Here is a 23,502-nt window from a genome sequence, read left to right as displayed (position 1 = left end):
AGAAAAAAAAGAATTGAAAGAAAGAATGGATATCTCACGCTCGTGATCCTTGCCATGCCATGCCATGTTGCATGCATGATGCCCTCTTAAATACATCTCCAGATACTCCCATATCCCCATGTCCCAAGTTCCAAACCCTATATCCCGTATCCCATGTCCTTATCCGTTGTACTCCGTACCAAAAAGAAAACTCCAATAAAACGTTTATCTGCAAGTCAAATACCAAAATCCGAATCCAATCGCCCTTGACTGATCCTCGAGGATGATCTGGGTCATGGCAATTCTTTCTGTCTCCCTCCCCCCCTTTTTTTTGCTTTGCAGCAGCACCTTGTATATCTTGTTTGTTTTTCTTCTGGAAAGAAAACGCCTTCGTAAACCTCAAAACCACAGAACGGAAGACTAGAGATTTCCGCACTCTCTCACACAACTAGTACAGATCTTTCATATAGTCCCAGATAACACCATGAGCACCAAACATCCAGCCGTCTCTCTTTTTTAGAGAGATATCCGTCCTTACCGAAACAACTTCTCAACGTCGCGGCCTCATGCGATAGTCATCATCATCATCGTCGGCATTGTCATCGATGATGACAACTTGCTGATGAGGAGGTCCGGTATGGCCCCTTCCGCCGCCACCGGTCAGGGGCCTTCTCTCCTCAAACTGTTGTCGTCTTTGTTGCTTGTTGAAATCGCTTCTCGCCCTGTCGAGCGCCGATGATCCCACAGTCACCATCTCTCCCCTGTTGTTATTGCTGCTGTTGTTCCTATCTCTCGAATTGTGTACTACCACGACATCGTGCCTCTCCCTTGTCGCTACCACGGGAGGCCGGGGTCGGATCTCCACTACTCTTCCCACTCCAGCGGCGGCATGGGCCGCGCGATCTCTTTCGCGTTCACGGTCCCGCTGCATCTCTCGTTCCTGACTCAACCTCTTCTCTCTCTCTTGACTCAGACGCTTTTCGCGTTCCAGAATTTCACGTTCCCTCTTCTCGATCGACCTCTCCCTCTCCACCCGGTCGAGCTGGTCCTTGTACTTGCTCGCTTTCTCCTCGGCGTGGGCGGCCGCCCTCTCAGCGTCGCGGCGGTGCCTCTTCTCCCTCTCAAGGTCGTCGTACAATCTCTCGACGTCGGTGTTGTCTGTGCTCGAGCCGTGTCGGCGGTGACGTTCGTATTCTTTTCTGCGGATGTTGCTGCTCGGCTCACCGTCACTCATGGTGGTGGTTGTGGTGGTGACATAGTACTTGCCGCTGTCGCGCCGGGGGGAGCCACGAGCAGCCTCGACTCGAGGATAAGCTTCTTCGTCATCCGGATGACGTTTATCGTGGCCGTGTATGATCTTGACCTTCTTCAGGCGCTCGGACGGCATACGCTCGATGAGATTGGCAACGTCGTCTTTGTAGTGGTGATGTTTGCCCTTGGGTGGCAGCTCCGGTGGCAGAGAGGCGTACACGTCCCCTTCCATTCTGGAGGACATGGGCCTATAAACTCTGGGTGGTGTTGACGGTAGTGGTGGTGGTGGCGGTGGCGGCGGCGGCGTGGGGGTCGATGATGAGGAGAAACTGGGAGACCGTATATGTCGCTCACGGCGGCGGATGGGTTCCTCCTCGATGATATGGACTTTCTTCTTGCTGACTTTGAAGAGGTTGTACAACTTGGACGCCAGTGTCAGTTTACGGGCTGGTGATCGAGATCGGGGACGGGGGTGGAGGATGCGGTATGTACGCACCTGAGGTCTTCTCTCTATCACGATGGGTTCAGGTGAGGAGTCGTCGTTGTCGTCGGCGTAGATGGTTCTGCGGCGGCGATGGGACATCCACACAATGATGGACAGCTGGGATCAGGGCGTTTGAGACAGTTGGTATTGCATCAAGACTTGTTGGATGCCGGACAGTAGATCGATCAGTGGAGATACCTGGCGTGAGGATGGTTTTCAGGATTGGGCCGTCGACGACAAAGATGAAATAGCAATGAACGAGTGCCGGAAAGAATATGTGCTCGGAATCACAAGGTATACTTGGGTCCTTGCTTTGAGTGATGCCTAGTTGATAGTGACTCGCTTCATCTTGGGTGAAGGGCGGTATATATCCCACAGGACAATGAGAATACGCTCAGATTGTTGCAGACGGATTTGCGATTGCACACATGATGAAGAGGTCGTGTAAACGGAGGGCTGTCCGCTCCTCGCCACAGGTATTATTCCGATTTGAAAGAAGGTCAAGGCTGTGAGTCGAATCAAGTGATTCGTTGGGGCCGTTATAGACCTGAACTAGGTTCACCGGTAGGAAAGAATGGATCGTGAGCGGGTCTGGAGTGGTGAAAAGGTTGATTGGGGACTTTGGGCAGCGAATATGCAAGGGGTGAGATCCTTCGGTACCAATGTACGGCCCAGAAGACTTTTGTATAATCTCTCAATGGCTCGGTAGGCGACCGCCATCATGGGTTGAGTTGATCGGTGGTGGTTCGCATGACGAAAAGGCAGCAAAGGTGATTTTGGCTCATGCCTCTTCAATCGAGGGGGGTGTGGATAAGGCTAGCCTGACCAAGGGACCAGGGGGAGGATTGGTCGTATCGGACCACAGGCCAAGGAGTTGTTGTCTTCCAGGGTACGATGGTATTCACGCATAGCCATCTGTCATTGCAATGAGGGTACTCCGTGTTTCCTCGGCTTCACTCCGAATCTTGTTCGTCGGCCCCCATGGCAGATGTTTCGTTTGCCTGGACACTAAAGAGGCCGTATTGTGGCCATCTCGAGGGATGGCGGCAAATTATGTCAGCGACCCGGGGTACAATAGGTGCGCCACAATGAAGATCCATAGGACTTTGCCAGTTTCGGTGAATGTGATGACGGTGTGATAGAGGAGACTTTGTCGGTGATACTGGGCCACGTTACTCCCAGGGGAAGTATCTGCCACAATTGCGGTCTCAGGTGTTGTAGAGACACCACTTACTTGGTCGTGTGGCTGTGCGGCCCCCAAGACGGTGACTGGTCTGACTTGGTATTGTTCCAATGATTGGACACCTACTTAGCACTGCCAGCATCAATCAGTACCGAGTTTGGTCAGATGTGATTGAAATTCGCCAAACTTGGTTGAGAGTGGCTACAGGGTGAATACGAAGTACGAGACGTGTACAAGAGCTTGACAAGTCGAGAAGCCAGCGAAGAAAAGAGTACAATACGGTCGTACCCCGGAGACCAGAAGGAGGCATCTCAGTCACCTCTGTGACTATCTTCTTCAGCCGCACACCCTGAGAAACTGATATGGGTTCCACCATTCTTCATGCGGCGTGTACAGTAGAATGCGATAGAAACCCACTACAAACCATCTGCAGGCTTAGGCATCGAGCTATACTGGAATCCGAGCTCAACGAGAGTTTGGACCAGCGTGACTTTGTCCTCTGTGGTTTCAACGGTGATTTTGTTTTCAAGGTCCCTTCGAGTCAAGTATATCTTAGCTTGGGGGCCTAATATGCGCGGCTTTCGGCCGATGTCACAGTTCTGTTGTTCGATACTGGGCATCTTGCGACATTGAACTCAAAGATACTGCCCGAGAATATGGGAGAGGGAGAGGTCAGCGGCTGCGAACATGAACATGGCGAGGATCTCGATACTCGTACCTGGGGTCTAGTACTCCGTAAGTGCGTGAGAAACCAGTCCAGTTCTCCGGGCGACAACAAAATGCTCCGAACACTCCGTTCTCCGTAAGATCTCACAGCTTGTCGTGACCCCCTTGTCGCGCTGAAGACCAGGGTCTCTTCTAGGCTGCAGCACCGTAAACTGGTGGCTTGGTCGATTTGACATGGTGAGGCTGATTCCTCTCCCACGATCGGTTGCACAAAAGTGAAGTCAACAAGAATGCCATCACACACACACACTGGCAAACCAAACAACTTACACTCGGATGTGAATTTCAATTGTTCTGCTTGGATGAAGTTTGTACCTTCCACTCCATCGTAGCAAGATATGAAGGAGTCGTGCCTACTTTCTAGTTCTCAATTTTTCTTCTTGATAGTCTGTTCACAGAAGTTCAACTATGTCTTCAGAATCAATGCAATCATCAAATCATTATCTGCTTGCGAAGCGTATGCTAAATATGTACTTGTACATACACGGCTCAATTAGCCTGTAACATGACATTCCCACTAGTCCTTGATCATGCCGCCTCCTCCTCCAGTGGCAGCACACCGCTGCGAGATAGCCTCCGAGGGCAAAGAATAATATCTTCAGTAATATATCCAACTTCCTCTATACAATCTTCGAGTCGACGGCGCATCATATTGTCCAGAGAATCCCACCCCGCGTGCCTGGAGCCTTCTTGTTGTTGAATCCGATGTTGTACAGCATTGCCAACACAGAACAACCCCAACAAGAATTGGTTCACTGACCCCAGCTGCCTTTCCTTGCTCGTGCACCCCAGTCTTCATCTGCACCGAGGATGACGCGTGCTCTGTCATCTGCAAAGTTTGGACTCTGCCTTGCCCATTCTTTCACATATAACCTCAATGCCTCCCAACGCTTGCACTTGCCACCGACCACTTCGCTTTCATTGCATCCGTCTCCCTCCGGCGCGCCGACGTAGCCCTTGGCATCTGCTCGATAGTCGTCTTTCCGCAGCTCCTCGAGTGAAATTCTGCTGATCTTGCTCAACTCTTCATCGAACATATGTGCAAGACTGGGATATCCAAGACTCAAATAATTGTAGATCTGGGTAATGACTCGTGCCGGAAATTCGTCTTCGATCTGCTTCTCCAGCTGCAGCTTTTTGTCGATTGTGTTCGTGAATTCATCGCCATCCTGGCTGCGAGGTGGTGTGAGCGGTAGGAAGGACATGCCTGACAATGGGCGTCGTCGACCAGGGGTTTGGGCTCCACGACCAGGGGTGAGTGAATCTCGTCCGACCGTCAGGGTATCAAAGGGATTGAATTTCTCTGTGGCCGGGGTCTGTGGCAGGGGCGTTTGAATACCGCTGCGTAAACCATTCTGGGAAGGCTGAGACTGCCACATGCCGGCCTGACACAAACCCATCCACAAACCTCCGTCGGCATCATTTCTGGGTTTATTATCAGACATCCACAGGTGAGGGCTGATCGCCTCCGTGGATTCATCATCACTGTCGGCGGTCCTTGGTCTCGGAGGTTGATCTGGGTCGCACCGGGTCATTTTCGGCGATATAGTGTAAGGGAAAATTAGATCGTTGCCTAACATGGGCGGAGATGCTGCAGCTCGCATTCGAGCAAGTTCCGAATCCTCATCGAGTGGTTTTGGTTTCTTGGTCTTCTGGAGCACCTTGGACTCTTTGCTGTGTCTCATCGCAAGGGCTGCAGCGCTGAAGGGACTTTGACCGGCGGTATCCACTTTCAAGCCCTTCTTTGCCTTTTCCAGCTGTTCATGATGTTTTCGCATTCCCTCCAATTCCAAAGTTAACTCTGCAGCCGATGATCGTCGAAATGTTCGAGCATCTGTTCCCTCCTCGCCCTGAAACTTGGACACAGGTAAAGGCCCATCGTCGTCAGTAAAGGCGAAGTGGTCTACAGGTTCATGTGGTCGTTCGTTGATGTAGGCAGCCATAGCCGCTTGCTGTAGTTCTTCTTCAGTTACCGTCTCGGCTGCGAGACGGAGAACATATTCAGTATAGCTGTCCTGCTCCCTAGGTGGGTTATCTTCTCTTCTATGCTCTGTTTCGATTGACGATGGTGAATCGCTGAGAGACGGCGTTTCGGAATCCTCCGTCGTGGACTCTATCATAGGCAGGTCAGGGACTTGGAAAGAATGTTGTCGGCTCTGACTCGACTGTTTGCGAGCAAGTGCAGCCGCAGAAAATCGAGACTCGCCGGTGCCAACGTCCTCATCTGCCGTCTCTCCTTCGCTTATTGAGGGTGACGGCGGAGGCCGGCCTTGACTAGTATCCTTGGGAGGGTAAACTCTCCGATAGGACCCCTTGGCTGTTTCCAGAAGCTCAGGATGCCATTTTCGTGGCCCCGAAGATGTCCTGCTAGATGCTAGAGACTCCCCTGACACTGGCGCTTCCTCATCAGCGTCGTCTGAGTCACTAGTATGTCGTCTGCGCCTGGTAACTTTTGTAGTCTCAATAGGTTCGGGAGCGAACTTCCGACGGGGATGTGAACTTTGAGTCTCGTCCACTTCATCAACGTTTTTGTTTTTGTTGCTCCTGACAGATGTCTCTACAGGTTCGGCGGCAAACTTTCGCCGGGGTTTGGCGGCAGGGTCTTCTGGGTTCGTGTCTTTGTCTTTGCTACTTCTCGTGATTGTTTCTATAGGTTCTGGGGGGAACTTTCTTCTTGACGATCGTGTGGTGGTTTCGACCGGTTCCGGGGCGAAGCGTCTGGCCGGCTTAGGAGGGTCGCTGCCTGAGGCAACCGGAAGATTAGGATGATTGTAGATTTTGTCGGAATCCGAGGGAGTAGTGAAAGGGCGAGTCGGTGTATTGTCCTCAACATGCTCCACGTCCTTTTTACGAGAGCTTCTGAAAGACTCAACTGGTTGAGGAAGAGACTTGCGAGGCCTTGTTTGAGAAGACATCGGGTCAGCACTTGAGGCTCGAGATTCGTTTGGACCAGGGCTTGAAGAGGGGGGGCGAGGTGAGCCGTTGGCGGGTCTTGATCTTCGAGTGGTGGTCTCGAGAGGCTCTGGCTTGAACCGCCGAGGCGGAGGCGGGGAAGAGGACATGATGATATTGGTAGACTGCGACCTTCAAGCCATATCCCTGGTCGACGCGGCAATATACCTCATTCGGAGCACGCGAGCATTGGACGTCAGGCCAGATGCCAGAGCGTATAATGCGGGGGAGAGGTGCGTTCCAAGGGAGGGCTCGGGTGTATACGGAAGAAAGTAGGTTTGTAGAGGGATGAGGAGTCGTTGATAGAGATGGTTGAGTGATTCGCAGGTTCAACGGAGGCAAGGATTTGAATGTGCGATGATCTGAGACCAGACAGGGACGTGGAGATGCATGTGTTACAGGGTCCAGTCAGACGTTTTCGGAGGATTGCGGTCAGGTAATTTAATAAGGTAGTCAAAGGGCGGAGTACCTAGATAGACTCGTATTCAGGGAGCGAGTTGCATCAGGACGACAACGATAGGAAAAGGATAACAGGATGGAGGGACAAGGGGATGGAAGATGACGAGACAACAGGAAGCAGCAAGCAGCCGCGAGCCCGCATGCAAAAAAGCAAAGTTGCCCGTCGAATTCACGATCAAATGCCAATCGACAGCATTAGGTGACTTTAGGGCTTTCGATGACGCCGCTGGCAGCCAATGCACGGCGCATCGTTGTGTCTAAGCGGTTCAGTCAGGAGCCTAGCGCAGCCTAATCACCACATAAGGAATCCAGTGGACAAGTCTCCGTACTGACCGCTTGATCCCCGAGTGCTGGGAGCTCCAGCAGCCCAGAAACCTGACGATCCAGTGGCCCCGGGGGACGCGTTGAGCCCACTTCGCTACACGGTCTCGATCTCAATCTTTCCCAGTCGTCCGACTCCGTACCTGTGCCTGCTCAAGCTACTCGGTAGATTAATCTCCATTGTCAGTCCACTTTCTGATGACTCGCTGAAGATAGGGAATGTCAAGTCTGATCAATTGAAAAACGCCCAAAACACTACGAAAGTACAAGATCTCAGACGGATGAGAGAACCGAATGAAGGCAATATCCAACACTCGGCTGTAACCCATGTTATAATACGGACCTGCCATCCCATCCCACATTGCCCAACAAAGAAAACGCCATTTAACCCTTGCTATCATTCTGACTCAGATGTCTCGGGCTGAATAACCCGACTTGCTCATGACGGGCCTCACCATAATTGATCTGGCTGGTGTCACGGCCAGATAGACACTCTTTCCCCAGGTTTTTCTCCTGTTGGTCGATCTTCTACTCACCCGCATACAGCCGTTCAAGGCGGGAGGAATGAAGTATCTCTCCGATTTCACCCGACCTAGCAAGGGTGTAAATTCGACCATGCCCTATCAAGAGTACCTCACGGTCGAGCGCCTGCTTTGTTTCACTTGCAAATAAACCCCGAGAAGCGGTACCAAGTCCAGACAGCCAACAGAGTGATGTACTCGAGGTGTCAAGCTGCCCAAGCATGCTCGCTTTAACTTATTCCGAATCCTCCATCCTTGCCATTTCTCGGTCCTCTCGGAGAGTCATCTTCGCCAACCCTGGTTCTAGTTGCAGACTTGAGCTCATGTCAGGCGCTGCCATGTCCGAGTTGCTCGAGCTAACCCGCAAGCTTCGTCTCCTTTGTTGATGCACGAGCCCGGGGAAGGCGCGAGGCTCTTGGCCAGAGATGTGGCTGTCGGGGTTCGATGGTATGGGGTGCAAAATAGTCGTGCTCGACATTGTCCGGGGCCTCGTGGGTGAAATATTACCCATGCCCCTGTCCATGGTGGCATTAGACTTCGTCTGCGGTAGCCTAGCCTGTTGCGCCGGTGGGATTGAATCGGCAACAGAAGTGGCGTAGAATTGTCGGGGAGACTCCAGGTTCTTGTACATCTCATCGAGAGGAGTCGAAGGGTCAGATGGATCGGGCAAATTTGGCGTGCATCGGTCGTAGTGGCTATAGTCTCGTGTGTACCTCGCAATGAATGCGTGCTCTGCTTTCAAGGTCTCGTGCCGAAAAGCCTCTCGAACGTCAGGCACATTGCATTTAGCCACATCGTTCCCAAGCACTCCTGGGAGATAACAATATTTGCCTAGCCAACGTTGCTTCAGGCTCAACTCGAACCCGCACTGGTCGACAGAATGCTTTGCCAACTCGCACATGTCCACGGCGCTCAATTTGTAGATTTGTGCCGCCACCGAATACTCCTCGATAAGCGGCTCTTTGGTGAAGGCAAACTGCAACGGGTCATCGGTCGACAACGACACATTCAAACCCTTCTTGAAATAGCCGATGAATGGGTTGCGGTCGTAAGTCAGGAAGAGTGCGTTGTTACTCAAAGGTGACATGGCAATTCCAATTTGTTCTAGGTAGAAGAGATATTGCAATAACGGCACCTTTCGGAGGACAATGCCGTGACTGATACTGTGACAGCAGAGGAACGCTGCGGCCAAGTGATCGGTGTCTCCAGCTTCACCACAGTGCGGTCGAAGGTGAAAAGTGTTGAAGCCTCTCCTCTTTCTCCATGCGTTCAGCGATGTCACGTTTGCGAACAGGTAATAGATCCAATACCCATATGGTGGATTTTGCTTGGTATTCCATTCCTTGGGTGCGGGAAACTTCCGGTAGAGCCGTCTTTCAACTTTACTTTCGTCGTCAACACTATCAAATCCAATCACCCTTTGCAAGAAGACATGCAGCTTGGGATGGCTGGAAGGATCCTGTGTGACTTCGAATAATGGTTGAAATATGTTTCTAAGAAGCGTCTCGAAATTATCCACTGTCTTCAGCGACTTGTACAATGCATACAGTCGGGGAATCTGAATCAACCATCGCACGTTGTGGGAGAAGAGTTTATTGTCGACGACCCAGGCTGCAAGGGTGTCCCATTCATCAAGACTGCGGCCGTAGATACTGATTCGCCATTCGACCTGCATAAAGATTAGCTTGGATAAAATGATGTGCCTTCCGAAACACCCACCATCTGATATTTGCTTGACTCAAGGTCAGAAATCACTTCTCGTGTTATTTCAGCAAGATACCGGCCTTTGATGAAGTTATCAGTCTTCAAAAAGATATCTCGAAGCCTTGATTGACCGATAGGGTTGTACTTTAAGTTGAACTTGTCAAAGCGGTGAAAGGAGTCGGTGTGAGCATGCATATCCAAAGTGTCAATACTCAAATCATACGCCGTCAAATGAATACTTTCAAACACCTCGCGAAGAGTCAACTGCTTCCCATCACGATCAATCACCACCTCGTCTGGGCACTTCTTCATCTTGCTCTTGATGAAACGCAGCAGATGCTTTTGGTTCATGCAGGCCGAGTGGTGCACGTGAGTGTCCACCTTTCGCACGTTGTAGAAATCACGATGCGGCACTTTCTTCGTGTCTGCCACCTCCTGATACTCATTCAGTAGAGTATACAAATTATACCTACCCTCCAGGTATTGTAGTCGACGGTATGCGAAACTTTTCGCAGGCCCATCCGAAGCAATATCGAGGATCGTGTCCAATGCCATATAGTAATCTCGTAATGTTGGGACTGCGACAATTGACTTGCCGTTGTCGTACACCTGAAAGATGCTGCCTTCGTCCATTGCAAACCTCACAGCTTGTCTTTCCTTGCCCGGAATGAAGCACTCGTCAAGGTCGAAATCTTCTCCAATTGCGTGGCCAGGTTTCCGAGGGTGCTTAGAAGCAGTTGGTGAGGGCGGACCTCTTTCGGAGTCAGCTTGACTTGCACTTGCTGGCCAATTTCTCAGCTCATTTCGATCAGCATCACCGTGGGCCCTTGCATCCGCCATGTACAGGCTGCTCGAAGTGCTATTTGGAGCGATGTATTCCTGGGGAGGCTCACGAGCCTTTTGTTCATTCCAAACTGGATTCGGCGGCGGAGGATAGATGTCCCAATTTTCGTCATCCCGCGGATTTTGCCCAGGGCACTGCAGAGATACCCTGAGATACTTCTGCCGCAGATCGAGCAATGTTTTGATTTTATCGCAGATCGACTGTACCTCACTAACAATGCTGTCCTCACTCGGCGCAAGTCCACCAGGCCCCGATCCAAGCCCTACCCCAGCCCCGGCCCCATGCATTCCTTCGTTTGCTAGTAAAGGGTCCTTAAATTCGTGCGGAAGTCCCGGATGATATCTATGGCTTCGCGCAGTCGCATCGGCAACTAACGTTGGATCTGCTTTGCTAAGTTGGGGATTGCTGATTTGGGATTGCAACGTGGGAAATGACTCCTTGAAGTTCGTCGAGGGCGTATTACTGATGCCTGGTCCACGGTGGCCATGTATGGACTGTCTCGAACCAAGGCTGTTTATACGATCCAATGGTGCATCACCATCAAGCGTCGTAGGCAAGGTGTAGGACTTGCCCAACAACAATGGGCTGCCCATGTCCTTCTCAGATAATGTATCCATTCGATGGCGTTGATAGATGAGTTTGGCATCCACATATGTGTCACGTTTCTCAGTAGCATAATGGTAGAATGGGTGCGGGACTTGTTCGTCTTCTTGGAGATCATCATTCTCTGACGTTTCACCTGTTTCCGGTGTGCGTGATTGCTGATGATCCTCATCTTGATGCGTAGTTAGACCAGTGCCTTCTCGGCCGGCAGTTCTTGCAGCTCGTGGCTCCTCCTGCATGTCCGACACGCGTGTTTTCCAATCATATTCGTCTGCTTCTTCGTCCGAGTCACCAGCCATACTGTGTTGTCCAGGCGGTAACGCAGACCTGCGGGCGTCCATGGCCAAATACTTTGTGTGGGCTGCCCGGATGCAGACAGCCCCCGGCCTTGAGAGGTATGAGCCAATAGGCGTCGGGCTGGACAAGACCAAAGAGCAGTCGATTGACAGAGGTTATCAAGATCCACAGAGTCTAATGATACTCGAGCCGTAGTATGTAGCTTCCAATTTTCTCAGAAACAACTTTATTGTAGATCAAATGATTGTGGTGTTTGAAAATGAGATCGATTGCATATGAGATACGACGTCGAAATTTCTTGGCACAGCAAGGAGTTACTTAGTGAGAATTCCACCCATTGATTGACCACATCAAAGCAACGTGGTGAGTAACATTGCACTTCCTCTAAACACAGCACCGTTGATTGATCGGACAGCGCCGACAATTCCAATACATTCAAAAAGTTGTGGTTGCCTATTCTGGCTATATCATTACGGCAAAGCTTGCTGCCAAAAAGTGGATTCTCGTATTGCACCCATCAAAATATACCAGTCAGTCAGAAGTGTTCCTTTCAACGCCGGCGCTATGCATTGCAGACCATCTTGCTCCTAGATAGTACAATCTCGATCAACATCGGACACAGCAGTAGATATCTCAAATTACGAGGGAGCCGCCTTAGGTCCTACACCTCTCAAAAGCACAACTGTGTTCCCGTTGATTAATGACTTTCCGACCTTCTCTGAGAATTCCAGTAATCTACCACCCTCGACATGATAGACTCTAAGCCGCTGTTCCTCCGTCTCCACACGATTATTGACATTTGCGACCTGTAGCCTCTTTGCTGCATCGTCCAATAATCGTCCAATACTCCAGTCTTGGGAGAAGAACAGATCAGCCCTGGGAAGTTTGCTTGTCGTGCTTGCTGCCTCGGCTTCAACATGTAGATATACTCTTTTCTCCGTATCTAGCTTGTCATCTCCTTTGGCGTTCTTTTTCAGTTTGTTCAAATCAGCCAATTGTGCAGCCCGACTCGACGGCTTGGGCTTAGGTAGAAGCGTCTCTTGTTGGCTTTTGCCCCATGTTTTTAACCGTCCAAACCCGAGTTTGATCTTTTCCTTGTTGCTCTGCACGGCAATATCGACAGGTCCTGCACCCAGTGGTATGAGATTTTTGCAGTCATGATCCTCTCGCATGCGGTGCTTGAGGCAATAATTCCTGTTGCAATGCGGGCAGTGTACACCTGTGTTTTGTAAGGTATTTATGAAGGTCTTGCAACTCTGGTTGCTGCACTGTGCGGCGTTGGAATGGTTGGGTCGCCCGGCACCAGAAGTTGATGTAGCGGACGCCCGCCCCACGCTGTTACGTCGTCTATTTTTAGCCCATTCGCCAGCGTGAGTACACTTATGTGCTGTTTCAGTACGATGATCCAGGCAGAAAGTATGGTGACAGGACTCGCAACGAAAAGGGAGGAAGTCGAGTTGATGACAGTAGGCAAACTCGCAGTGTTTGCCAATGGCTTCGACGTCTCGGTCCATGGCCGTGTATGAGGAGGATTCTGGGGCAAGTGAGGGAGTCGACATGGTGGGCTAGAGATATATGAGATCTACTGGGTCAAAGAGAGAGCAACTCGCCACTGCGATGGCTGCAAAGCCGCCGTCGCCGTTGAACAGAGGCAGAAGTGTTGCATAAACAAGGCTGGAACCTTCCGGACGCTACTGATCGATGAACCCCACTCCAAGGCTGAGGCCAAGCCTTGTTGTCCCAGCCTTGTCTTGGTAAGCATGTTTGGTTGGTGGCGAAGAGGTTGTCATATCCGAACAAAGATCCCAATGGAAAGTCCTCAGTGACAGGATCGAAAAGGCGCCTCAGCCACTCCTTGGTCCACTAATCGTGATTCTAGGAGAAATATTTTCTGATTTTCGAAAGATTTCCATTGCGCTTCGTGGGCCGGTAGCCTTAATCTTCTACAAGTATGTGCCGCATCATCGCAGGTAAACGTCCTTCGAGGGATTAATCCCAGAGCAATACAGCCTTCACGGTCTTGCCGCTATGGATATCATCGATGACTTGTCCCATTTCCTTCGCCGCATACGTCTTGATCAAGTCATGGAATGGGAATCTTCCCGCCTGATTCGCTGCCAACAACCGCGGAAGAAATTCGGGCGGAAAACAGTTTCCTTCACAGCATCCGATGTAGCTGCAACCTGAGTTGACCATTTCAAATATATTGTATGATGCTTCCGCTGAAAGCTGAAGGCACAGTCAGTGTCTCTCATAGTGAGTTGTGGCGACCCAGAACTTACGTCTCCTACGCCCACCGATACGACTTTGCCCTTCCTCGCGGCGCTGTGAATGAGCCCCTTGAGGACCGCCGGACGACCTGTTGTGTCAAGAGCGCCATCTACGCCTCGTCCATTCGTGATATCCATAAGCACCTTCATGAGATCTGGCCGGATCTTGGAGTTTACTCCGTGAGTCGCTCCATAGGCCCGGGCCATTTCCAAGCGATCTGCGACTACGTCCACGGCGATAATCTTTTTAGGAGGTTGATCGAGCATCTTCAAAGCCATCTGCAATATAGTCAGGAAATGACCAAGTGTCCTCACAAAACATCTGTATTTGGTGACAGAGACGACGATGCAACGAGCATTTGCACTGATCGAGACTTGATATGTTGTTCAACTAGGCAGGCTCCCTCCTCAAAGATTATGGCCGTTGCAACATAGCCTGGAGTTCCTTGCGCCTTGCCATACCGGAACCTACATGCGTTGAGAAAGGGGAGGTCGCTGAGGAGTAAAATACACCAACATTGAAAGAGAGGAGCATTGGGGAAACGCGCATTGAAAGGGCATGAGACTCACTATTGCTGCTAGGCCGACTGTTCCAGCACCGACTACCACGACCGCCATCTCAGATGTCGGTTCGATAACATTCAGCATCGCTGTTGATTGTCGGTTAGTAACGCAACTCATGATACCATTCAAACATCACATCGTACCTCCTGCGCCCGTCATCACGCCGCACCCTAGCGGTGCCAATTTCTCAAAAGAAATATCCTTGTCGACCTTCACCAGCCCATTCTCCGATACAAGAATGTGCTTTGCAAAGCTGCTTTGACCAAAAAAGTGGGAGGTAATGCGTTTGCCATCTGTCGTGGAGGAGAAAGTCTTTGATCCGTCCAATCGGCCTATGCCAAAGTTGTATTGGAACCATAAATCGCAGTATGAGGTCTCCTTGCGAAGGCAGTACTTGCATCGGCCACAGCTCGAGTAACAAACGATCACATGATCACCTGGCGACACTTTTGTGACCTCCGAGCCAACCCGCTCGACGATACCTGCTCCTTCATGACCTAGCACGGCAGGATATAGTTCAGGCATAGACTTCTCGTTCGCAAAATTCAGGTCCGTGTGACAAACACCAGTCGCCTTTATGCGGACTGCCACCTCGTCGGGTCTCAAATCATCCTGAAGCTGGACTTTCTGATATTTGAACGCTGCGCCAGGCTCAGAGACCACCAGAGCTTCAGTCAACATCGTTGCTGAGGACACTTTGAGGGTGTTTTGATTGCGAAATCGAGCAACTGAGCCTTTGGAAGCTTTTCGCCCGTTATTCGAGCAAGTGGCGTGATCTCTGTAGGAACTGGTCGTTCTTCAAGAGGGATGCACCAGTCAAACTTATCTGCTGTGATCTTCCTGCTCCTAGGAAAATATCGACCAAGAGATTTACCAAACTACAAGTACTGCTTTTTGACCTTGTGGAGTTACCTAGATATACCCGCACAGTAGTTCAATCTCTCCCACATGGGGTCGGATAGGTTCGGTCCCACAGCTGCCGGGCACCGATCACGGCACTCGGGCGTTTTCTTTTATTTTCAAGTCACAAACGCTTGCCCTGAAGGAGCGTGCCAGGAAACTCACATCAGCCATGTTCTGGACAGTCTTGTCATTCGAAATAGCCTTCGTCCTGTGATTTGTGGGCGCCCCCGACTTGTCATTTGTTGAAGCCATCATGCTGCCCATCGTTGTAATTGGTGGAGGCCCAGTTGGACTTGTTTCGTCAATTCTGTTGTCTATGCATGGAATACAGCATACTGTCTTCGAGCAATTCCCGGGTACCTCAATACATCCCAAGGCATGCGGCTTGAACCAAAGAACAATCGAGATCTTTCGTCAGCTTGGAGTTGAAGAAGACGTCAAGAAACATCGCGCGCCGTTGACATCGGTAAGCAGAACGGCGTGGTATACCAGTCTGGGTCCAGATGGTCGTGAAGTATACGGCAGAGAAGCATGGGGAGGGGGAAAGTATGTCGATGAGTATAAGCGCGCCAGCCCAGCCCAGTACAGTATGCTGGCTCAGATACGTCTCGAACCGATTCTACAGAAGCGGGCGTTGGAGTTGAACAGTGACGCCATCAGATACAATACAAAAGTCACAAAGGTTGAAGAGAAGTCCGATCGAGTCATTCTGACTGTGGAGAAGAAAGACGGCAGTCAGGAACAAGTCCACGCAAGCTACGTGCTAGGGGCCGATGGAGGTAGAGGCCTTGCAGAAAGCATCGGTATCGACTGGCAAGGAGAACAAGACATCGTTGACATGGTCACGGCACACTTCAAAGCCGATCTCACTTCTGTTCATCCAGATAAGAGAGTCTTCATCTCCTGGATTATGAATCCGAAGCTGAAAGGGAGCTTGGGAGGTGGCTATCTGTACCATCTGGGTCCTTATTACCCGTCCTGGCAAACAAAGGCCGAATGGGTCTATGCTGCCCCAAGACATCCTGACGATCCTGAAAAATTCGACTCTCAATCTATGGTCCAGCGGATCAAACGCAGCTTAGAACTGCCCGACCTCGACGTTGAGCTGATGAGCCTAAGTCACTGGATGGTGAATTCCAGGGTCAGTGAACACTACCGGAGCGAAGGAGGCCGTATATTCCTCGTAGGTGACGCATGCCACCGTGTACCGCCGTGGGGTGCTCTGGGGATGAACACCGGCATCCAAGACGCACACAATCTGATATGGAAGTTGGCTCTCGCCGTCAAGGCGGAAACGCCTGAAAGTTACGATGCGCTCCTCGATACCTATCAAGAAGAACGCCAACCGATTGCGCAACGAGTTGCCACCAACAGTCTACATAACATGAGAAATCACAGCAACATAATGGATAGTGCGGTGGGGATCACAGCCGAGACGACTACGGAGGACAACCTCAGGGCGTTGCACAAATACTTTGACCCCACACACCCAGAGCATCCTGCAAAAAGAGACGCTGTTAAAAAGGCTGGAGAGCTTCTGGATCTCGAATTTCATGCCCCTGGAATTGAGATAGGCTGGTTTTACCCTACGGCAGATATCAGTGACGAAGGCAAAGAAAGCCGGCACGACGGGCAACTTCTCGAAAATGGCTCGCTCAATATCACCAAATACCATCCTTCTACCGTCCCTGGTCATAATCTTCCGCACGCCTGGCTTCAAAGGCAGGGAGAAATGACCTCGACAAGAGACCTGGTCAAACTTGATCGGTTTGTTCTATTGACGCAAACTGCCGGTATCTGGGATAAAGCAAAGAGTGAGCTCATGGACATCGAAGTCATCGACGGAGAAACAAATTGGACCGACCGCGAAGGTATGTGGGCAGAGTTCTGCGGAACTGACAAGACTGGAGCAGTTCTTGTTCGACCTGATGGTATTGTAGCCTGGAGAGCCAAGACATTCGACTCTCAAGCTCCGAGCGACTTGCCAGCATTGATTAGAAAGATCCTGAAGCAAGATAAGTCGGAGGCATAAGGTTCCAACCAATTATCCAACGCAGGGGGTTGATTTTTAGTATCCAACTAGTTTCCCCTCCAAAGAAGCATGGCGACTTTGCGTTAGGGGAGTCTGAGGCCGTGTTTCCTATACCGCGGCGAGGTTGCAGCCGCGATTTCTGACACTGCTGTCAAAAGTGTGAGACCATCATCCACATTCGACTGAATTACAGCTGCTCCGGCCGTAGTCCGATTGCTCAAGCCGGTCCAATCACCTATTCCGATGTTTTCAGAGTACAATGGAAGCTCTGGCTGACAGATTTCGCCAGGTGGAGGGAGATTACTGTCGTTAAAGTAAGCACGAATGACCTTTGCTGTACATAACGAAGGCTGTGCAATTGAAGTGTGCTATTGTTCCCGTGAGCCTCAGAGATCGAGTGTGGATCTTGCATGACATACCCCGTATCCGTTGTGTTGAAGTACGACACTTTCTTCGAATCCCGCACTGGTGTTCAGAGCCGATGCCAATGGTGTCACAGGATCGTACGTGTTCCCGATGAACAACACCGGAAAATGAGTCTTGACCCGAAAGTCGCCCGAGTAAACCTCTTTCGCTTCCTGTCTCCAAGTCGAACAGGCAAACGCATTATCGGTACCGAAGTCCAGACCACCGAATCTGCTCGACGCAGTTATCGCGTCGAGGAGTGGTTTAAGGTCTTGAACACTGTCTGCACGAAACGCCTGCTCCCCGCAAGTTATTGCGGCACTGAGATCATCGTCTCCATCATCTGGGCCGGCGTACCAGGATGAAGCGACATCGAAGAAGCCGGTGAAGTTCCAAGAGAGCATCTCTATGAACCCCTGCGCCAGTTGAGGCCAGTTGGAGGGACTGTATAGTGCCAAAACGATGGCTGTCTTGACCTTGCCGTACGTGGCCGTCTGAAGGCCTTGACTAGAAATATAGGGAACCGGATTGTACTTGAGCGCTACAAGGAAGTCATCAACAACTGATTGCATCTGCTTGGCAGTCGAGTATAACTCGGCCAGCGGACAGACGGTCGGAGTCGCCACACAACCTGAGAAGATGGCATCGTAAGTGTCGTCCATGTTGATCGGGCTTTGGATTTCCCTGACCAAGTTAGGGGGCATTCCTGGAGTAACAAGGTGAGTTGACTGACCAGCCTGAATAGTACTCGTGCACATTGACGTTACCGTCAAGCACCATTTTATCTACTCTTTCAGGGTACATGGCGGCGAAGGTTGCTCCCAGTAAAGTCCCCCATGAGTAACCTATCAATGTCAGTACGACATTGTCGCATTTGATGTTGCCTGATGAGTCTGACCATAGTATCGAAGCAGGCCATCTTCGTTGAGAGCATCAATGATCTGGACCATATCGCGAACAACAAAGGCCGTTCCGAGCAGACGTCCGACATCTCCGGTCCTGTTGAGGCAACGTGAAGATCTTATGTTCGAAGCCGCAAATCTTTGTCCAATTGCCACATCAGAGGCATTGGCCAGTGGTGATGCTGGGCTCAAAGTCTTGCATGCGCCTCCTGGCATGTTACACGAGTAAGGCAAGGTATTGTTTACACCTCTGCCGATTGTCAGCAGTGACTCATTCTGACAAAATCTGGGTGCAAACCTTGGATCAAAACCGAGAAGGTTGTAGTGACCACCAGTCAAACTGTTCTTGTCAGCTCGAGTAAGGAGAAAGATATCGTTCAATGTCAACGCCACACTCACGTTAGCCATGAACGCGCATTTGCGATCACGGTTTGAATACCACTTCCTCCTGGACCCCCGGGATTGAAAATGATACTTCCTTTCACGGGCCGGTTGACCGCGGCAACTTTGACCAGTGTCAGAGTCAAGTTCTCCAATCCTGGCTGAGTGTAGTCGAGAGGCACATCCAGGTCTGCACATTGCAATGGCATAGCTGTCACGGCGGCCAACTTGGTGCATTTGTCAGTCCACCAGATCCCACGAGCACCACCACCGCCTGGAGAGGATACATTTGTGTGGCAGTCAATGCATACATCTCGAGCATGAACCTTAGCACGCTTGATATCATCAGCACTTGCAAGCAATACATCGAGCGCCACAGCAACAAAAAGTGACAAAGCCCTCATTTTCACTGTAAGCATGCAGAAACCAAGAAGAGAATGAGGTCGAAGTGAAGAAGTCGGGTAAACGTATAGGTCTTGGTCTATGTGCCGCAAATTTTCGCGCAGCAGACCCTGAATATTCTAACAAAGCATGCCTTTGGCAGTGAATGAAGGGGAAGGCAACATTGCTTGCGCCAGAACCCGAAATGTGAACGGTATAATGCCTTTTTTCATTCTTCATTCATATCGCACTCGCGTTATCAGAACTTAGCAAGATTCTTGGGAAAGTTTGAAGACTGTAAAAGCTACGATGTTCAATCTTTTCGAGACCGATGTCTCGAAGCCATAGGCTCGTTTGGCCTCTTCAATACGATGCTCGTCCAGGTGTCATCGATGTGTCCGCAATATTTTAGCGATATTATGATGACTTTACGCCATCATGGCCGTGTGGCTCAAAGATAGGTGCATTGAGCATTAAGACAATAGAGTATCCTAGCCCCGGGCTTTGCCTGTAGGTGTTGATAGAAAGAAATTTCAGCTGGATCAGGCGAGGGTATTTGATACGATGAGCATCAGAATTGAGCCGCATCTTTAGATACAGGTGGCTCTGTAAGGTTGTCGTACTCCCTTGCCATGAAAGAAGAACGTTGGTACCAGGCTTGGTCATACCACAGGTATATGCAAGTTTCAAAAGACCCTCTTCGATACTCTGACGACGGAAGGATTTGTCGTGACGTCTACGTACGGTGCTGAGCACCGGCCCCTTATAAATTAGCCCTGATAGCCCTTGCGGCACGATCTATAGGCATCTCGGCTGTCTATTGGCGATTCCATTTTAGCAGCGATCGTACCTGTCGATCGCCCGAGATATCGATGATGCCATCAGATTTGCGACACCTTGAACCATATCCATGACGCCGACACTCTGGTAGCTCAGTTCTGTGGACAGTGTCTTTATCACGCGTAAAGTGCTTAGACGCGATGGAACTTTTCAGTGAACTCCATAGACACGGCGCTGCTCCATCATGGCCGTAGGAGATGCTGGTCAGGAGCCAACATGTCACATTTTGAACTTCTTCTACGATGATGAAGACTCATGTGCACTCACAGCTCTTATCAATGGCGTCCGATTTCACATTATCGTCGATGCGAGTCGGCCTCGAGGATCCGGCTCCGGTGAAGTGTTCACAGAGTACCTAAAGCGATTGAGGAGCGTGAAGGTCGCCGAGGCCAACATTGACAATGCCACGACCAAAGGAGCAATCACCAAGGGCATCATTGCCGAAGATGAAGCCATTAGCAAGGGTACTGAGGCTGATCCTAAGTCCGATCGGTCAAGCCCTATGAGAGACGACAAAGATAGCGCCATCGACCTGAGTGCGGACAAATACGAGCGACTGAAAGACGCCGGAGATAAAGAGTTGCAGAAAGAGAGTGATGCGGAACTGTGCTTGCAAAATTGGATCCTGGGCGCCTTTGAAGATGAAACGCGCAGGCTCGCCCCGGGAAACCCATCTTCCAAGAAGCAATCCCTTTACGAATGGTATCATGGAGAGACACACTACTTTGAAGTAGAGTTCAGTGACAATCGACTCGCACCTCAAGAGCTGGAAGAAACAGAAGAGCTCCAGAGGAGAATGGAAGAGTTGACCCCTAGGTTGCCAATGCCCAAATATATCAAGGAGATGGACTTGCCCTGGATCGGCCCAGAAGACATTGAAGTCTTGTCCGAGATCGTCGACCCGGAACCTGTTCATCCTGGTGCCGTCAAATACAACAATGAAGTTTATTTCTTCAAACCAGTCGACCCAGATCAACCGCAACCCACCAAACGCGAGATCAAGATGCTTTCAAAGATCGAAACGCTAGGGCTGGGCGACAAAATCATGGTGCCTAGACTGTTGGGATTGGTGGCCTTTGAACACAGCACCACGGAGATCATGGGCCTTTTATTGACAAATATTCCCTCGCCGAAACCCCTGACGACACTCCTCAGCTCCGAAGTCCCTGAAGAGAAACGACTCCGGTGGGCCGACGAGGCTCAAGATGTGGTGAAAGAACTCCACCAGAAGGGCATCGTGTGGGGTGATGCTAAAGCTGACAATTTTATGGTGGACGAGGATGACAATCTTTGGATCATCGACTTCGGCGGCAGTTACACTGAAGGTTGGGTTGATCCTGAAGTCTCCGAGACCAAGGACGGTGATAAGATGGGTCTCGAGAAGATCGTTGACGCCTTGGTAGATCCCGACGAGAACACATTTGATCCGGAGGATGATGCAGAGGACGACTCGGACTTTGAGCCGACGTCGAAGAAGCGGAAGAGGACAAACGGCACGGAAGATAGCAAGTCTTCGCGAAGAAAAGCCGAGGAGTGATTGAGAACAAACCATGTAACCTACAGTAAAGCCTCGAAAACTTGTGGTGTCATTGGGGCGTCATAATTGAACAGGTGAATATGCCTGCAGATCAATATATTCAAGCAAATATATCTCATAGACCCTAATGGTAGAGAATTATCTGGCGCAATTTGCGAATAACTCTCACCTAGCAAGGCTTGAAAGCTGTACAAAAGTGAGATACGTTTCAAGGTACAACAGAGTACAGGGGTGGTGGGCTCTGCCGCCCCACGCAAAAGCATCTAACCAGAGATTCCGACCTCACCGAGTGTTCTAACTGTCAACACTTCTTCAGAGAATACATACGAGGACGCTCCGGGTGATCAGTTGGTGGGCAGAGGCACACTGCAAAAATGGTACTCAGGAATACGGGGCGAAGGAGCCTTACAAAGAACGTCACCTATTAGTGGTCTTAGCCCGTGGTGTTTAGGCCTCGGCTTACTTGACTTGTATGGTCGATCCCCAAGAGAACTAGGGTTGTCCCTTTGTTATCATCACATTGACAACCAAACAGGCAGAAACATTCTTTACGACATTTATCCAGCTTTCAACGCTTGGGGATTGAAGAGGCATTTCGTTATGACATTTGCTGGGAGTCACTTCACCCCTCATCCAGGCCTCTGCTTCCAAGCTCGGTGAACTGCCACTGGAGTGAGTAACTACAAGCAGCCTCTCCTTGCTCTCCTGGTACAGACACCACCTCCCAACGATTGTCTGATAATGAAGGCTCATACCATACTGAACTCAGTCTTGGCGACTGACAGTATAAGCTTGAGTTACGGGGTGGGAGCGACACCAGAAGCAGAGTTCACCCTTGGACATGCCTTCTTCCACGAGTTTGGTAACTCATCTAGAGCGGGAGACTTCCACACCATATCAGCCTCGGACAGCAGGGTACTTCAAGTAACTTCGGACAACAAATATGAGTCCCTCCAGCCATTGGCCATTCACACAAGAACACTTTATTTGAGTCGTCGTGTCCAAACACATCTCGGATTGACAGATCAAGATGATGGATGGGAAGACCATCCAGCCAATGTCCCAGATGTATCTAACAAACCAACCGAGATCAATCTGGCCAAGATGTGCAGCGATGCATACGCTCTGGAGCCATCGGAACCTGACTGGCTGAACAGTTCACTGGGCTTCAATCGCTCAGACAGCTTCGGTTGGGTAGGCGATGGTCTACGAGGCCATGTCTTCACCGACAAGCGGAACGAGACGGTCATAGTTGCTTTCAAGGGCACCACGATCGACCCACGGGATAAATGGAGAAACAATGATCGATTAAATGATAATATGCTGTTCAGCTGTTGTTGCGCAAGTCAACGACCTGATCCATTCTGGTACGGCACCGTTTGTGATTGTGATACCGACACGTTTCAATGTAATGCAACTTGCATCACTCAAGAGCTTCTCCAGAAGGATCGATACTATCCGACAGCGATTGCTGTCATGCAGAATGTCACTTCCTGGTACCCAAACGCCACTTTCTGGGTTACTGGCCATTCTTTAGGTGGTGCGGTAGCTAGTCTGGTTGGCTTGACCTTCAACATGCCGTCTATCGCGTTTGAATCCCCGCCTCAGAGGTTACCGGCTCAAAGACTGGGAATCGCCATTCCTCCTCACACGGCAGACTACCACGTCGGCAACACGGGAGACCCCGTCTTCATGGGTGCCTGCAACGGATACTTTTCCTCGTGCTCAGTCGCTGGCTATGCATTCGAAAGCCAATGCCATACTGGCAAACGCTGTGTGTACGATACGGTCGGTGATAAGGGCTGGCATTTGAATATCAACAATCATAGATTGAACGTTGTTATACACGAAGTTCTCGAAGCGTACAATAATACTCCTGTCTGTGAATCTGATGATGAATGTGTGGACTGCTTTAGCTGGAAATTCAACACCTCACAGACAGTCCATCGTCCTTAAATCGGCC

The 23,502-nt window shown here is 50.5% G+C and overlaps 9 protein-coding genes across 10 annotated transcripts; 3 read left to right on the top strand and 6 right to left on the bottom strand.

The window, feature by feature from the left end:
• Positions 1–2: 2 nt before the first annotated feature.
• On the bottom strand, positions 3–2,710 carry PV06_00684. Of its 2 annotated transcripts, XM_016401219.1 has the most exons (2): positions 1,727–2,710; positions 3–1,651 (listed from the first exon to the last, which is right to left on the bottom strand). In XM_016401219.1, the coding sequence occupies exons 1-2, from the start codon at positions 1,811–1,813 to the stop codon at positions 530–532; spliced, it is 1,209 nt and encodes a 402-aa protein (XP_016268272.1). In that variant the 5' UTR covers positions 1,814–2,710; the 3' UTR covers positions 3–529. The 2 variants fall into 2 exon arrangements, with proteins under 2 accessions (XP_016268272.1, XP_016268271.1); XM_016401218.1 differs by having other exon boundaries at positions 3–2,710.
• A 1,308-nt stretch (positions 2,711–4,018) lies between these two features.
• Positions 4,019–7,189, bottom strand: PV06_00683 (uncharacterized protein). The gene has a single exon (XM_016401217.1). It carries the CDS (start codon positions 6,683–6,685, stop codon positions 4,376–4,378), a length of 2,310 nt encoding a protein of 769 aa, XP_016268270.1. The 5' UTR covers positions 6,686–7,189; the 3' UTR covers positions 4,019–4,375.
• Positions 7,190–7,570: 381 nt separating this feature from the next.
• PV06_00682 (AMP deaminase) lies at positions 7,571–11,591 on the bottom strand. The gene is made up of 2 exons (XM_016401216.1): positions 9,596–11,591; positions 7,571–9,545 (listed from the first exon to the last, which is right to left on the bottom strand). Exons 1-2 carry the CDS (start codon positions 11,366–11,368, stop codon positions 8,112–8,114), a joined length of 3,207 nt encoding a protein of 1,068 aa, XP_016268269.1. The 5' UTR covers positions 11,369–11,591; the 3' UTR covers positions 7,571–8,111.
• On the bottom strand, positions 11,569–12,975 carry PV06_00681 (uncharacterized protein). Its single transcript, XM_016401215.1, has one exon. It carries the CDS (start codon positions 12,881–12,883, stop codon positions 11,963–11,965), a length of 921 nt encoding a protein of 306 aa, XP_016268268.1. The 5' UTR covers positions 12,884–12,975; the 3' UTR covers positions 11,569–11,962.
• A 241-nt stretch (positions 12,976–13,216) lies between these two features.
• On the bottom strand, positions 13,217–15,015 carry PV06_00680 (uncharacterized protein). Its single transcript, XM_016401214.1, has 4 exons — positions 14,302–15,015; positions 14,165–14,244; positions 13,607–13,873; positions 13,217–13,553 (listed from the first exon to the last, which is right to left on the bottom strand). The coding sequence occupies exons 1-4, from the start codon at positions 14,837–14,839 to the stop codon at positions 13,314–13,316; spliced, it is 1,125 nt and encodes a 374-aa protein (XP_016268267.1). The 5' UTR covers positions 14,840–15,015; the 3' UTR covers positions 13,217–13,313.
• Positions 15,016–15,314: 299 nt separating this feature from the next.
• Positions 15,315–17,093, top strand: PV06_00679 (uncharacterized protein; the record flags this gene model as incomplete). Its single annotated transcript, XM_016401213.1, has 1 exon — positions 15,315–17,093. The coding sequence occupies one exon, from the start codon at positions 15,315–15,317 to the stop codon at positions 17,091–17,093; it is 1,779 nt and encodes a 592-aa protein (XP_016268266.1).
• Positions 17,094–17,176: 83 nt separating this feature from the next.
• On the bottom strand, positions 17,177–19,185 carry PV06_00678 (uncharacterized protein; the record flags this gene model as incomplete). The annotated part of the gene is made up of 6 exons (XM_016401212.1): positions 17,177–17,461; positions 17,513–18,182; positions 18,232–18,343; positions 18,397–18,650; positions 18,699–18,740; positions 18,800–19,185. The coding sequence occupies 6 exons, from the start codon at positions 19,183–19,185 to the stop codon at positions 17,177–17,179; spliced, it is 1,749 nt and encodes a 582-aa protein (XP_016268265.1).
• A 1,001-nt stretch (positions 19,186–20,186) lies between these two features.
• On the top strand, positions 20,187–21,539 carry PV06_00677 (uncharacterized protein; the record flags this gene model as incomplete). The annotated part of the gene is made up of 1 exon (XM_016401211.1): positions 20,187–21,539. One exon carries the CDS (start codon positions 20,187–20,189, stop codon positions 21,537–21,539), a length of 1,353 nt encoding a protein of 450 aa, XP_016268264.1.
• Positions 21,540–22,280: 741 nt separating this feature from the next.
• Positions 22,281–23,495, top strand: PV06_00676 (uncharacterized protein; the record flags this gene model as incomplete). The annotated part of the gene is made up of 1 exon (XM_016401210.1): positions 22,281–23,495. One exon carries the CDS (start codon positions 22,281–22,283, stop codon positions 23,493–23,495), a length of 1,215 nt encoding a protein of 404 aa, XP_016268263.1.
• Between the last annotated feature and the right edge of the window lie 7 nt (positions 23,496–23,502).

The sequence above is a fragment of the Exophiala oligosperma genome (genome assembly GCF_000835515.1).
Source record: "Exophiala oligosperma strain CBS 72588 unplaced genomic scaffold supercont1.1, whole genome shotgun sequence".
Taxonomy (NCBI): Eukaryota; Fungi; Ascomycota; class Eurotiomycetes; order Chaetothyriales; family Herpotrichiellaceae; genus Exophiala; species Exophiala oligosperma.
The sequence above is the reverse complement of the archived record's forward strand: the minus strand, read 5'-3'. Positions and strand labels throughout refer to the sequence as shown.